General features: G+C 36.0%; 2 protein-coding genes across 2 annotated transcripts in view; one reads left to right on the forward strand and one right to left on the reverse strand.

Annotated features, from left to right (window-relative positions):
• Positions 1 to 8,391, reverse strand: part of LOC139116976 (MYCBP-associated protein-like) — a 58,099-nt gene extending 49,708 nt beyond the window's left edge. Inside the window, exons 1-2 of the mRNA XM_070679734.1 lie at positions 8,373 to 8,391; positions 5,914 to 6,046 (exon numbers count right to left, since the gene is read on the reverse strand). Of these exons, the coding sequence (XP_070535835.1) occupies positions 5,914 to 5,989 (76 nt within the window). The 5' untranslated portion in view covers positions 5,990 to 6,046; positions 8,373 to 8,391. The remainder of the gene's footprint in view (positions 1 to 5,913; positions 6,047 to 8,372) is intronic.
• A 1,940-nt stretch (positions 8,392 to 10,331) lies between these two features.
• On the forward strand, positions 10,332 to 14,051 carry LOC139117626 (phosphatidylethanolamine N-methyltransferase-like). The gene is made up of 4 exons (XM_070680868.1): positions 10,332 to 10,378; positions 11,621 to 11,766; positions 13,050 to 13,161; positions 13,913 to 14,051. The coding sequence occupies exons 1-4, from the start codon at positions 10,332 to 10,334 to the stop codon at positions 14,049 to 14,051; spliced, it is 444 nt and encodes a 147-aa protein (XP_070536969.1).
• Positions 14,052 to 14,498: the final 447 nt, after the last annotated feature.

Here is a 14,498-nt window from a genome sequence, read left to right on the forward strand (position 1 = left end):
ATCACAATAGTATGGAGACAGAGACAATATGTTTCCGTGAAAGAACAAATCCTTGAATAAAAGTTGTCAAATGCATGGATCTCTCAAAAATTCCAAAATTTATCCGGAAAAGAACTGTAATATTGGGAAAAGTGACAAAAGTCTGAACGCTTAATGGTTACCATAATATATACGCCTATCTCTTGCTGTAAGGTCACACAACAGTTGTCAGGTGTTGTTTGATAATCGTCCAGATTTAATAGACAAGAAATAGATTATCAAACTTTGCCAGAGACAATGTCAGCTTTTCTATGTGCAAATTTTCTTGTACTTTACAGAGAATTATTGAAAAATTTTGGCAGTTGGTGATAAAACCAAATGTAAAATGGTATTGTACATAAGACTTTAACAAATATTATCTTCACTGCCTTTTACTTCAATGATTATTACTCAAATACCAGTTATTTTGAAATTTTGTCAAATTTGAAAATTGAATGTAAAGTGATGTAAAACTTTGAATTTTACTGTATGAGTGAAACTTCCTCCAGTTCTTTATTCAAACTCATTACAATAAAGTTGATTTGTATGTACGGTGAACATCACTCTATTCATCAAAATGATTTAAAGGCAATTTTGCATTAATTTTGCTTAGTGGTTTTGGATGAAGACTTTTCTAATTTGCATCTGTCAGTTACATTATATTAAGATTTAAAAATGTTATGTATTTAATGAAGATATTACAGTGCAAATTGGCATACAGGTGTTAATAATTGGGCATATGGATGTGAAGTATTATCAGTAGTCTAGCATTTATCATTTTTCACAACACTCGAATTATGAATATTTCAAAACGTTACGTGTTGTAGTATTGCAAAACTTCATTGAGATTTATTTCTAAAAGGTCTGATAGGATAATGATTTTAGTTGAGCTGATAATTAAAGTGCTTAAAGTCCTTCTTCAATTAGAATTGTGTATTGATTTTAGGTCACTACTTGTTTCCTAAATGCCCCCTAATTTCTCTCAGCTCACCCTTGACCACGGAAAAAGTTGATAAAAGTGGTGGCGCTATACACTTCTGGTGGAAAACTTATGTGTATAAATGTGGTAAATGCTTGATTTGCATCCTGATTATTTTTGTAAGGATGACTTTTTCATAATATCTGTCAAAACATGAAATCTTTTTTTGATGTTGTTCTGAAACCGATGTCTCTTGTCTGAACAAATGATCCATCCAGGGTTAATGCCAGTCTGTGGGAACTGCCCTACTTTATAATTTGGGGATTATTATGTGAGCTAGGACTCTACATTAATTACAGAAGTTTGTTTGCAAATCAATGATGCTTCTGAATATTTAATGCCTAAGCCATAGTCAAACAGTTGAAAGTAATTCAATGGGCTTGTCTAGATCTCAACGGTCATCTCATTGGTAGAGTCTGTGTTCATAATGATTTTGCGGTTTTGCGGATGACACGGATCAGTGTTGTTAATTGATATTTCTAAAGGAAAAAGTGGTCAAAAGACAACAAAAAGGACAAAAATTTTTAACTTCTGTTTTTGTTCTTGCTCACTTTAGAATAAAGCCAACTTTTCTACAATGCTCAAGTGGCCTACTATGTTAATTAATAAGACCTATTATTCAGCCAAAACAATTTTTTCCCCAATTTTCCATAAATTACTTTTGTAATTTGATTAACATAAGTCACTGTGTGAAAGATTCCAAAAGGACGCTTTGTAATGTAGAGGTATGCTCCTTCAAGCTCCACAGAGCATTGGTAGGTTAGTTGACAGTTTCTTTTAAAAGTAAATATTTATAGGTGTTCAAATAGCTTAATGAATATGTGTCAAGTGTGTGTAGAAGCTCTAGAATTTTCAATTTTATTTTATATATTTCGAGTGATACACACTCTATGAAGTCAGACAACCATTCTGAAAGTAAAACGATGAAAAAGAGCATGCATGCTGACAGAAACAATATAACAGCAGATATGAACACAAAGCTGCAGTGAAGCAGCCAGTTTTTAAGAAAATTGTTGACCGAGATGAAAAAAAAAAAAAATCAATGAAGTGAAATTTAAAGGAAAAGGTAATTAGACTAGGGAGATAGAATATTTATGGGCTATAACTAAGCCTAATTTATCCATGTGTATGTGTTTGTAGTGATAGGTATAGTCTCATTGTTAATGTTGTTTACACCTATTGTTTAACAGATCATCACTGTCTGCCATGAGAACATGACAGCTGATGCTTGGCCAGGAAACTGTTACACTTTGAAAGAAATTCGTTGACTCTTTGGCGGCATTTTGAAGCCAGCTCTTGTCCGCCAAAACCTGACATGTACAGTTAACTGCCACTTTTTCAAAATTGAAGCTTTTTTTGTTTTCAAAAGCAAAATGTAAAGGTAAAACCGAGTTAAAGAGTATGCATTTAGTTTCCAGTAAGTATTTTTGACAAGTGAATTTCGTTGCACATGATTTGAACACGAAATTTGTCATTCTACACAAATTTTTACAGAAAGTTGTCAGCAAACAGGATGGAAATGGAGACCTCTACAGAATTTTGCACTGAATCTATAGATTCAGTCAAAAAGAATATTATTTTGTAGTACATGAAACTTGCTCTGCAAGTTCACTAAAAAGTCAAACTATAAGCCACTATTGAAAGCAATTCTGCCTGCTGGTTTTACAGGTGCAACCCAAGCAACAGGCGATCACACCCAATTATCTTTCAATTTCATGCTGCTCAGAAATTTGCCAAATTCCAGCATAGTAAATCAGGAGGCCGGGAAGCCACGTTGTCTGCATAGCAGCGTGAATGCAGAGAAACAAAAGATATTCATCAGTGTCATTCAGATGTCATTTTAAGAGGCTGAGCAGATCAGTGAATGACGTGTGGGTGAAAAGAAAAAAGCTTGAAAAATTCTTGCTTGTGGAGAAGTCTGTATGTGTCGACGGAAAAACTCACCACTGTGCGGTTTTCAGGGTTGTGCATATGTGAAACCACATAAAGCAAACTCAAAGCATGCATGTCCCTCGTGTGAGAACGGAAATAAAGGATGATTTTCTTAGGTTAAGTTCAGTTGTTGTCAAGATGAAAAGGTGACTCACAGGGAGGTAGTTTGTTATGCTACGTTAGTAAAGGAAAACCATGGGAGTTCATCAGATGCTGTGAAGGAAAAGAATTTCACAGATTGTCCCATCAAGGAGAGTCATGAATCTGAATGCTACATTTCAAAAGTGAACTTCAAAAGATCGTTGAATGATATAGAAGTTTAGTCCTGATAGAAAAAAAGGATTTAAGAAAGTTACTTGGTAGAAAAAAATGTTTAGAAGCTTACGATATGTTAAGACGGGTAGGCATGGCTGTTGGAGATTGTACCGCTGGTGTGTGTCGGAAGCAGTTGTCGAGATGTAAGCCACAGCATTCTGTGTTCTTTGTGGGACAACTCACATAGTTGGAAAGTTTCTGTGAGTTGTTCCACAAAAACCGCAAAACACTGCCAAAGAGAAGCATCATGCAGCAAGCAAAGCAGCGGCAGTCACCAGTGGCTTGTAGCTGGACAAGGTGCAGGCTGTGTAGTAGTGTCGGCGTGGAGTACTTGAGCCATGCAGTTACTGGAAATTTTACAGAGCTGTTCTTGAAGAGATGTTAACCGTAGCTAGGCGAAGTTTAGAGTGAGGTCAATAGGCACTGGGCAGTTCCCTTAAGTAGCAGTGAATGGCGCGCGACCGGTGAGAGAATGGGAGAAAGTTTTCAGCCAATACGTTTCAACTTAGAGGACAATAATAGGGCCGAGAAAAAAGGGGATTATGGCTGAGCTGTATATCCCTCACATATGCAAATTAGGATGCTACAGAGAAGAATTGATCTGCTGTGGCCTTCATAATTCCTATCTATGCCTTCAAGCATCTGAACAAGTTTCTGTTGTTAGCAGAAACAACAGGGTTGACAAATTGCACTTTTGTTCACTTTCAACCGGGTAAATATAGATGAGCAATTCACATGGAAAGAAAAAAGCAAAACATGCGAGTGGTTTTTTCCCACGTGCTGAAGTTGATGACAAAGAAAACTGATACATTGCATCATGAGTTATGAACGCATTCCAATGCATGGCTGTCTCACCCGAGTTGTGAATATTTATGGAAGCCAAGGGTTTATCCTGATAGATTATGCAGTTTTTTAAGCCCCTCTTACCCTTGCAGAATGAGTGTTGAACTTTTCCTTTTCAGAGAAAAAGGACTCACATCCGTATGTGTCAAAGTCCACGCTCGATCGCAAACTCAGCTTCAACGCAGCTAGTTGATGCTGTATTTCTATCTTTTCAGCCATCATGTGTCTTCCAAAACTGCAAAAATTTGCTGCAGTGCAAGTTTTTCCACATTTCCCAGAAAAATGGTTTTTCTTTTCACCGGGGTGAGAATCGGCACAATGAGTGAATGGGGCGGCAGTTACTTGTCTTGTCTGTGTCAATAGGAACCAACAATTACAATGTATTTTGTACCACGGTGTGAAATGACAGCTTAGCTTTTGTAGGGTGGTCAGGTCAGAAATTCAAAAGGAAAACACAAGTGTTTTGCATGCTCAGAATTCACTTGTCAAGCAATGGTGAGGTAAGCCAACGTGTGCTTATCTTGCATTCTGGGTGAGTTGTCCTTCATACACGTAGCTTGTATTTTCATTGTGTGTATATACGAACAATGTACTATTTATTTATCATGACAGTTGTTTTTTTTTAAACAAACAGTGCAACACCCCAATGTTGGAATGATCATGCTTTGGGACCGAAAATTCCTGACAGTAAAATCATATTCATCTCACTGCCTTCCTGATAGTTGTTGGTGGCATGATGGTGATTTCAACACCATCTGATGCCTCTAAGTCTTACCAATACTACCATTCTGTGGATGCAGCGGAAATAAAAATGAGCGGATGCATGAATTTTGCTATGATCTACCACAGATCCTCAAGGGTCTATGGATTTAGCAAGGAGGAGACTTTGCATTCATTAGCATACATTCAGAATGACTATCATTACTATTGATATGTATAAACTTAAAATAGCCATATATAAATACATATCCTTACTTTCATATATATATCTGTAGTTTCACCGTATACATTACTGTGCATGTGTCCTTCTAATGATATCGATGTTCTGTTAGCCAGTTATCATAAAACACCGTCAAAATTTTACTAAAAATTTCCCCAAATCAACCATCCTGTTATCTTCACATGCATTCAATAGTTGTTTCTGTACTCATGTATGATATTACACCTTTAAGTTTGTGTTTGCAAAATTATTCATGGCAATTTTTCTACGGCTCGGACACTTTGGGAATGTTTTTTTTTTTCTTTTGACTCTCCAGTAAAACTGTCTTGTGACTTTTCTGAGTCGCTAACACCTGCCAGACTAGTAACTTTAGAAAGGAATAAAAAATATTGATTGGTTTGGCTGCTTTTGTCTCAGACCAGATCCTACACTTTTCCACTCATTTACTGCAGAGAATTACTCCAGGAGAAAGTTCCCAGGGTCTTTCTTTGGTCCTGTTTAATTTCCATGGCAACTGGCCTGAATTGGTCTAAAAATACTGCTGGTGAAACCCCGAGTTTGTGGCAAATTTTGAGTAAATGCAGTGAAAGGATAGGACACTGGGAAGAAATTTACAAAAAAAGTCATGATAAGTTTTGTTTACAATAGAAAGAGAACTTTTGATTAGAAGGTGAGAAAGTATTCAGAGACAGTTTATAGTAAAGTCATTAAAGTTGATTAAATATTGATGAATTCAAAATATAGCACTGTTAATAGCTATCACCCCTGTTTTCAAATAAAAAGTTCCACTTTAAAATCTGAAAGCCTGCAAGGTGATCAGGAAACCTAATTTCACCAATGGTATAACCCATGGCAGTGGATAGTGCAACTTTCATGGATTTCTCACCTGTGTAATTAGAAGCACTGAGTTTCTTATTAGCTGACTGAAATCCGCTCTTGGGTGCGTTTTGTCGTTTACTCATTTTGTTGCTCAGAATAGACCACTTGCTTCCTTTGGCTGCTCCAGATCCACTATTGTTCTGTTAAAAATACAAAATGAAGATAATTTGATTGTTTATAGCACAATCAGACATCGACTATTATAAATCTCAAACACTATACATCTTATCACACACATCCAATTGACATTTGTCTTTGCCTTGGAGGTTGAACGGGTACATGCAGTAGTATTTTTTATTCCATCTATGTGATGTGTTGTGTGATGTTGCATGGATATGTAAGTGTAAATATTGTGTAGGTTTTTTTCCTGTCACCATTCTTTTCATCCAGTGTGGGGCTAAATATAGTAATAGTGGATTGAAATATGTGCCTCAAAATTGAATGACTTCTGCTCGTACTTTTCAATTATTTATACCAACAAGTCAATTTCGTTCTTTCTTAGACAACTTTGGCAATTGGAATATTTCTGAAGTAAATTTCAAAATGACAGATGAACATAACAAGTTTGAAAACAAAATATAAGAAAGAAAGGTTTGAAAAAATGATAGATTAGTGATGTTATTAAGGTATTATGCACTTCGAAAGTGAAAGACTGAAACTTTTGCTAAAACTTTTCTTAAGGAATCTTTCAACAATTCTCTTTTAAAGCCAAGAATAAAAATCGGGGATAAATGTGCAAATTTTGATACTGGAGAAACTAATTACCCAAGATTTACCAATATTTGAAATTCAAAATGGCTGCCGTCCCTGTGTTAACTCTATGGAAAAAAATAAAGGTTCAATTTTCAAAAAACTGAAAATTTTCTTACACCAAGAGCTCTAAAATGAACCCCCACAAGTGGTAGATCAGAAAAGAATTGGAAAAGTTTGAGAGTCCAAATATCTGTCTCCGAGGTGCATGCTACCTTAAAAAGGCTGATATTAGTTGACATGGTATGTCTATCAAAATGAAAAATTGGAAAAATAAGTCATGCATTGATTTTTACCTAATTACCCCAATTTCAATTTCTTACCTTACATCTATTCCAGAATACAAATATAATGAAATTTACAAATTTTGTCATTGAAGTTTAAAACATGAATATTTCAAGGCCATCTGTGCTTCAACCTGTCTTCTAGAAGATGAAATAACATAGAAAAAGATCACCCTATTACGCTCTACATAATGTGGTGTATTCACACTTATAATACCCACATATGTCTAATGCATGTCTGTTTTGATCTTCCAGTTGTCATCAAAGTGTTGAGATCCATCTCAATGAACAAGTGAAATATGAAGTGAAAATTAATAATTCTTCCCAAATTATAGTGATGAAATATGGAAAATACAACTGGAAAATTTATAATGTGTATCCTATCCTATGATAACAATTTTAACATATTATGTGAAATTAGATTATAAACTTTTGTATAATGCACGATTTTTTCAAGTTTTGTAATAAAGTTCTCAAATAAGACAAAATATCTACAGCAATAATTCCTTCTTTGTTATTCTATCGTTACAATCCTTATAAACATTCCGATCTCTCTTAGTGTCTATCAGAACCAGTGTTACACTATTTCGTCCATTGAATCCACATCTCTTACCCTTTGCCAAAACAAATTCACACCAGAAATGCTACCAGATCATAGTCTCCATTGTTTTGTAATAATTTGTTCATTGAATAAAGCATAGAGCCATTGGTGTCTGAATACACAATAGCATAGAAGTCATAATCAATATTTTGCCTCACTTTTCTGTAATATTTTTTTCTATATAGTATTAGGGTGACCTTGTACTCTGCGTCCCCGCTCTTGCCAAAATATTCTCACAGAGTCCAGTGCTGTGGCTATTTTTACCCAGTGACCACAACAGGTGCAGGAGCCATTCTGCGGCAGTGATCAATAATTTAGACTCATCTGATCAATTTCTGCTCAGCGTTATCCTCATCAATCAATCAAAAGCATTTGCACTTCAAAGCCCTCCCAAATAATTCAAGTCCCCATGGTGATAAGAGAAGGCGACCATTGTTAAATCCTCAACATGTGTCACCTTTTGTAGATCACGAAGTTGACCGACCAATCTATTGCCACTTGATGGGAAACACTGGACTTTACTATAATCATGAGATTTAATCTGAGTTGGTTTAAAACATCAGGCATACACTTAAAACCGTGGTATGAAATGTAACATCTGCCGCATTTTCTTTAAGGAATTCGTCAGTTGTCCCAATCTTTGTTCTGCAAGAACTTCAACGAAGCATAAAATAATCATAAATCATTACCAAAAAAGTGACTTTTTTCGATCTGTTTATCATAAACAGTCTATATGCATGCTTGAACAGACCCAAGGTTTAAAAAAATATTGGCTCTAGAAGTATGATTGCTGATCAAGTTTTAAAGTCGGTAGATTAACAAGACACTAACCTGCAGTTTATCATACCTCAGACACGACTTGGTTCTCTAAGAGAGAGTGGTTCAGACACGTTTTTGTTTTCACTATTTAAGAGAATCACAAAAGACACGCTTGTGTAACTATTTACCTTGTCTGTAAGTCACCTACCTTAGCTTATAATGCACCCATCCTTGACAGCGATGTCAAAAGTTTTTTAAAAAAATCTTCTGCGGTGGATTTAAATGTCACAGGAAAATTCTGTGGGAATTTTTTGGGTAGGGTAGACTGGTTCTTGTCGGTCTCTGAAACGGGTTGGGTTGGCTGGTTTGGTTAATCATATGGCTATTAGCAGTCTTTGGCGTATTCCGCAGGTTAGGGCTTTGTTTACTTGACAACATGTATGAGAATGGAACAGTGAATAGCCGGGAGACTGCAAACATGCGTTTATTCCTTTGTTTTGGCTTTTGTGCTACCTCATTGATCGGGGTCTCCCATCTAAACAATACTAATTTCAGGGTTGTGTCAGGCCTCCTGGCTACAACTTTAAAACCCTTCTGTTGCTGCTGCACTTGTAAATGTTTGAAAGAGACTGCCGATGGGTTTTTTTCTTTTCCAACTCCATGAACTACGGAGTTTTCAGGACTTAGGATCCATGGTTGAAATGGGCAAAGATTAAATACATGCATGGTGTACTATATTTGTGGTGATCCAAATCAATGGTTAAAGGTCATGCAATTTTAATCACAGGCCGAGTAAATTTCCACAAGTGAATGAAAAGTATTCAGATCATCATTTTTCTGAAATTTTTTACTAAAAAAAAAAAAAATGACGATTGTTCACATCCTGTTCCGAGTTCTTTTTCTCTTGTCAACTTTCAGTTCATAAAGCAGCTGTGTTTAATATGATCCACTGCCATACCATTTGAGGGCAGAGATGGGGTCACATGACCACCTGTTGCCAATCACGAGATGTTATTCTATGAGGCACAATCTTTCCCTCCCCTAATAGTGTTTCAGTGTACAGCTCAGCATCAGAAAAGGAAAACACCTCCAATTCTTACCAATTCTAATCAGATTACATTATTGTGTCTTCCTCCATTCTTTCTAAGATGCTGTTGTCTTTAGCTTTTAGCTTGTGTGTATAATTAGCTGGTGAGAACAAGACATGTGATGCTAGAGTTTTCATTCATTGTACTCGCTCATTTACACCCCAGCGTTTTCAAATTTTAAGTGCGTCTTACAAATTGGACTTTTGACAGGTATCTCAGCAGTCCTGCCATTTAACTCATTGATTCTTTGGCATAATCTACTATCTTGTGATAATTTCTCCTTTCAGCCGTAATATTCCACTAATGCACATGTAAGTCCCACAAACTGGTGTACCAGTAATACCTGATTAACCCTGATTGCCAGCAATTATGGGCCACATGCCACTAAGTAACAATGTCACAAGGACCGCTATCATCATTTTTAACTTAGCTCAACATTTAATCAGCAATTTTCAGCCTCATATTGATACCCCAATCTTCTGTTGTCTATACATCTCTTCTGTGATCATCATATAAAAGTTTTTGGTAGCTGAAAACCGAGTCAGCTGGCTCTGAGCCAAACTCTACATACATTAAATATTACTTTGCTTATTTTAAATGAGTTCACTATCAGTCTATTAAGTTAATACACATGAAGTCCATTCACTTACACAATAAGTTGGCCTGAAAGAATTTTAATATAATTCTGATAAAATACTTCAAAGTTAAAGCAGATCTTTGTATTTATTGACCACTGTGCTACGTTAGATTAACAGTATAGCTTCACATAGAGGCTGATAATGTATTTCTCATCCCCACTTTGTTTACAATGGAGCTGTTGTGAATATCTTGAAGAAATGCATGGTCACTTTACTGCCTTGTATTTTGTAGTTTTCATTCTCTTTCGAACATGTAACAATGTTTTTGCTAAGGTTGGGGAATATTGATAAATTATTTGGGAACCATGGTAACATTGCTGCTGTCCCCAAACCAGATGCCAATATACCAAGAGTAACCCTGGTAATATTTACATACCTACTACCTCCAACAAAAATACTGTTTAAAATGTTTCTGTTGCGTAGAGTGAAGTTTGGGTCAATGTAAAATCTAAAATGAGGAAGAAAAAAAATGCTTGTAAAAAATACAATTAATAAAAAGTTGCAAAGTTTGCGTCACTCAATCCTTCCATAGTGATCATTTTCATATACGTCCCTTTCCCATAAAGTTCTCTGAGTACACGCCATCAGACTATGGAAAATGATGAGACACTACCAGCCTGTAGTGATGACATTATGAGCATTGTGTAAAATCATTGTTAATTTACACATGAAAGGTCTACATATACACACGCACCTAACTCTTAGCACCTAGGACTTTGTTAACTTGTTTCTAACATCTGACAAAAAAGGTTCTGTTCTCCATATGAATATCAGTGTTTTCACCACAATTTTTGTTATGAGTGGTAATTGATATATTCATACATTTTAATGCCACTTTCAGGTATTGAGAATAACTTAATATTTCATTGAAAGCTATGTTTATTTACTTAGGTTTTTTAATGTTTTCCACCTCACCTTCACAAAAAGAGAAAGAAAGGATGGCCTCTATGCCAACTTTTGAAAACAGTAATTTCCCTAGACTGGAAGATCTGTTGCTCGAGGGCGCTGTCTAAGCGTAGAGGGCATCCCCGAGCTAGGGATCTTTCAGTCTATAATTTCCCCAACCTTTCAACTTATGTACTCTGTGATCAATGTCAATCATACATCTTAATGGCATGCTATTTGCATTATCAGAGATTATTTCATATTTTATTATAATTTTATCTGTGTTTGCCATGTAGCAAGGGTATCAATGGATTACAACATTATCATCTTTCTGAGGCAGCAGTAGCCAATATGTGTATTTCATCATTACTTTCTTCATACTTTGTATATTGTAGGTAGGCAGATTGGAGTACTATACACATGTTGTGAGTAAACTATGTGGTACTCCATACAGGGGGTGCATCCTGTTTGCATTGTCAATCCTCCTTTTTGGATACTTCAGGGACTCCAGGTTGGTGTGAAAAATATTACTATTTTCAATATCATGATTTGACGCAAATGTTTTGTTTTTTCAATGGCAACTTTGTCACACCCTGCTTGTGGAGAAATCAGATAAAAGAATAACAAATACAGTCACCAAACAGAGTAAAGGGGATGCGGTAGCAGTAATGAAGAGTTGAAAACTTTCTGAATTTTTTTTCAATTTCAGTTATCACTCAGTTATACAGAGTCAACCAAAATTGGAGATTCTTGAACACCCTGCTGTACTTGTACTGAGTCTGGCTGTCTTTGCTATTGGATCAACTCTGGTACTAACTAGTTTCTGGGCCCTTGGTTTCATCGGCACTTTCCTAGGTGAGTGGGCTTTGTTCTCCAAATACCTTCAGCTCTTTATGAATTTGTTTACATATCTTAAGGCGTATAAAACCCATATCATAGCATAGTATTCTAATGCCACTACTGAATCATTCAGTTTATTTACTTATGTATATATGAATCAACCAGTCATATCCATCAAACTCTGCATATATATCTGAAATTCGTTTGCAGGTTTGTGGTATTTACTATACATTTCTAGAATCCCAACTAAGAAAAATTTTCAACTTTTGGATCCACTCTTCTTTGTTACTGAAACTACACTTTTCTTGACTATCAAAGTTTTAAATTTGTAATAGAAATCAGATTTCTTCTCAAGATCACAGTAATCCCTATTAAATTGTATAGGTTTGTATCAGGTAATACATACTATGTTTTCATTCTTTTCCATATTATATTATAAGGTTATTCCCAAAATACTGGGATTTATGTCTGAATACATCAGGCAGTGGAGGTATTGTCCGAGACGCGTAGCGTCGAGGACAATACCGAAGCGTACGATGTACAAGGACATAAATCCCGGTATTTGGGGAATAACCTTATTATTATACACCTTTTTAGTCCAACTTAACGAGAAAAAAGTCAAATTGAGGATGAGGATTTGGATGCCCGTTGCGCACTGTACTGAGCGATCATGAGCAGACTGGAATGCGTTGAGCACGTCCGCTAAGCGCACAGAACGAAGTTTCAACCCACGCTGTGCAATGCACATGGTAGAAATTGTATGTCAGCAGCATACTTTCAGCCAAATTCACAGGTTTTGGACTGACCATGATTTAATTTGTGAAGTACTGAATGTTAAGAAGTATATATTGTTGTAAAAATGTAAAATATTCTCTTCTTTTTCCCCATGTTGACATAAAGTTGTGTTGAGGTCAAGGGTCAAATAGTGTCCAATAACACCTAAAGTTATTGTACTCTGCGTCAGAGTTATTGGACTCCGCGTCTCCTGATACCAAAACTTACTGTATGACAAAACTCAATAGGTTACAGATGCAGGTGTATAATAATTTACATTATTATACACCTACGTCTGTAACATAGGTGTATAATAATAAGGTTATTCACAAAATACCGGGATTTATGTCCTCGTACATCGTACGCAACGGTATTGTCCTCGACGCTACGCGTCTCGGACAATACCTCCGCTGCACGATGTACTCGGACATAAATCCCGGTATTTTGTGAATAACCTTACATTATGGATGTAGCAACTATATCAACATGTTAATGACAATCTCTGTTTGATCATCTATCCGTAGGTGATTATTTTGGACTGTATCTGGATGAAAGAGTGACAGGATTTCCATTCAGTGTCTTTGAGCATCCTATGTACACTGGTGTAGTCTTCAATCTCCTGGGAGCTGCATTATGGTAGGAAGATGATTTGAAAAAATTGATTCTTCATACAGCTTTCGTTAGTTAATTCCATGAGACAAAAAATTCACACTGCATAGTGCTGTAGTGGTAGTGGTATTTTTGTAATGTTTTTGCAAACTGTGCAGAGGAACCTTGGGGCAGGGGTTAGGGTACCGGACTCACTATTGGAGGATGGTGAGTTTGAGACCCTGTAAGTCCAACATTATGGACTCACTATCAGGAGATGGTGAGTTCAAGACTGCAGCACAGTGTTATGCAATTGATCATGGCTCCATATGGTAATGGGTAGCAGGTACCTCGTATTCTGTCAATGGAGTCATTTGTCCGTTGGAGATTAATTGAATAAAAAAAATTCCTGTCAGCAGAAACTAAATTTTCTGTTGAAGTTCAATATAGGAGTGTTATTGTGAACTTTGTGATAAATGTTTCAACATACCTACCAGCAATACTTTGTAACCAAAATTTGGATCAAAATCCATTATTTTTCTCAGGTCGTATTAGACCCGGCCATTTCAAAAAGCATAAAACTAAAATTAATTTGTGGTCGAATTTTTCTGAAATAAGCATACTCACAGTTGAATATTTATTTATTGTTTAATTTTTTCCCCGTTTATCTATTTATTAATTTATTATTTCTTGATGCATTCATTTCTTTATTTGCCATTATTTTTACATTATTCCAACTTTCAAGCAAACAGGGTTAGAGACGCAAAATCAAGAAGTGTATAATATTTTTGTTTTGCAGGTATGCCAGCCCTGTGGGCATTTTCCTGACAGTATTTGCAAGTCTTGTTTACAAGCTGGTGGTGCAGTTTGAGGGACCATTTACAGCAGCGATTTACGACAAGAAAGCTGCCAAAGAGAAGGAGGAGAAAACACAATAAAAATTCAAACTAAGAACAGCAAAAAATATACTAAACCAGACCTGGATATCCAAATATATATAAAAGAGATTCTACTGGCATAAAATATATGGGTACCTCTTGAGGAGAAAATATTTTTGTAAAAGTTTTTCAACAGAGAGCAGTAACAAATTGAATTTACTGTTATTGCCAGTCAAATTTATAATAACCTATAATAAAGATTTATAGAATGAAGTACTTGACAGATCAGATTATGAAATGAAATGGATTATAAATTGATGGAGCAAGAGGCAACATGAAGTTCAGTTCTGTGAGCATGTCACTCAATACTGCTTGGCAATAGTGCCAGTTTCAGCACAGCGCCCTCAACAGTCCAGATTGTCCAGTTTTTACCAACATCAGCAATTCATTTAGATTTGTCTACTTTGAAAAGAGTCTATTGTTGTGAGACGTGAGCATGGAGGTTTG

The sequence above is a fragment of the Ptychodera flava genome, chromosome 18, assembly GCF_041260155.1.
Source record: "Ptychodera flava strain L36383 chromosome 18, AS_Pfla_20210202, whole genome shotgun sequence".
In the NCBI taxonomy this organism is placed as follows: Eukaryota; Metazoa; Hemichordata; class Enteropneusta; family Ptychoderidae; genus Ptychodera; species Ptychodera flava.

Coding starts and splice junctions, on each gene's coding strand:
- LOC139117626 (XM_070680868.1), top strand. CDS start 10,332: ATGGTAACATTGCTGCTGTCCCCAAACCAGATGCCAATATACCAAGA. Junction 10,379..11,620: donor CAGATGCCAATATACCAAGA/GTAACCCTGGTA, acceptor TTTCAATTTCAG/TTATCACTCAGTTATACAGA. Junction 13,162..13,912: donor CTCCTGGGAGCTGCATTATG/GTAGGAAGATGA, acceptor TTTGTTTTGCAG/GTATGCCAGCCCTGTGGGCA.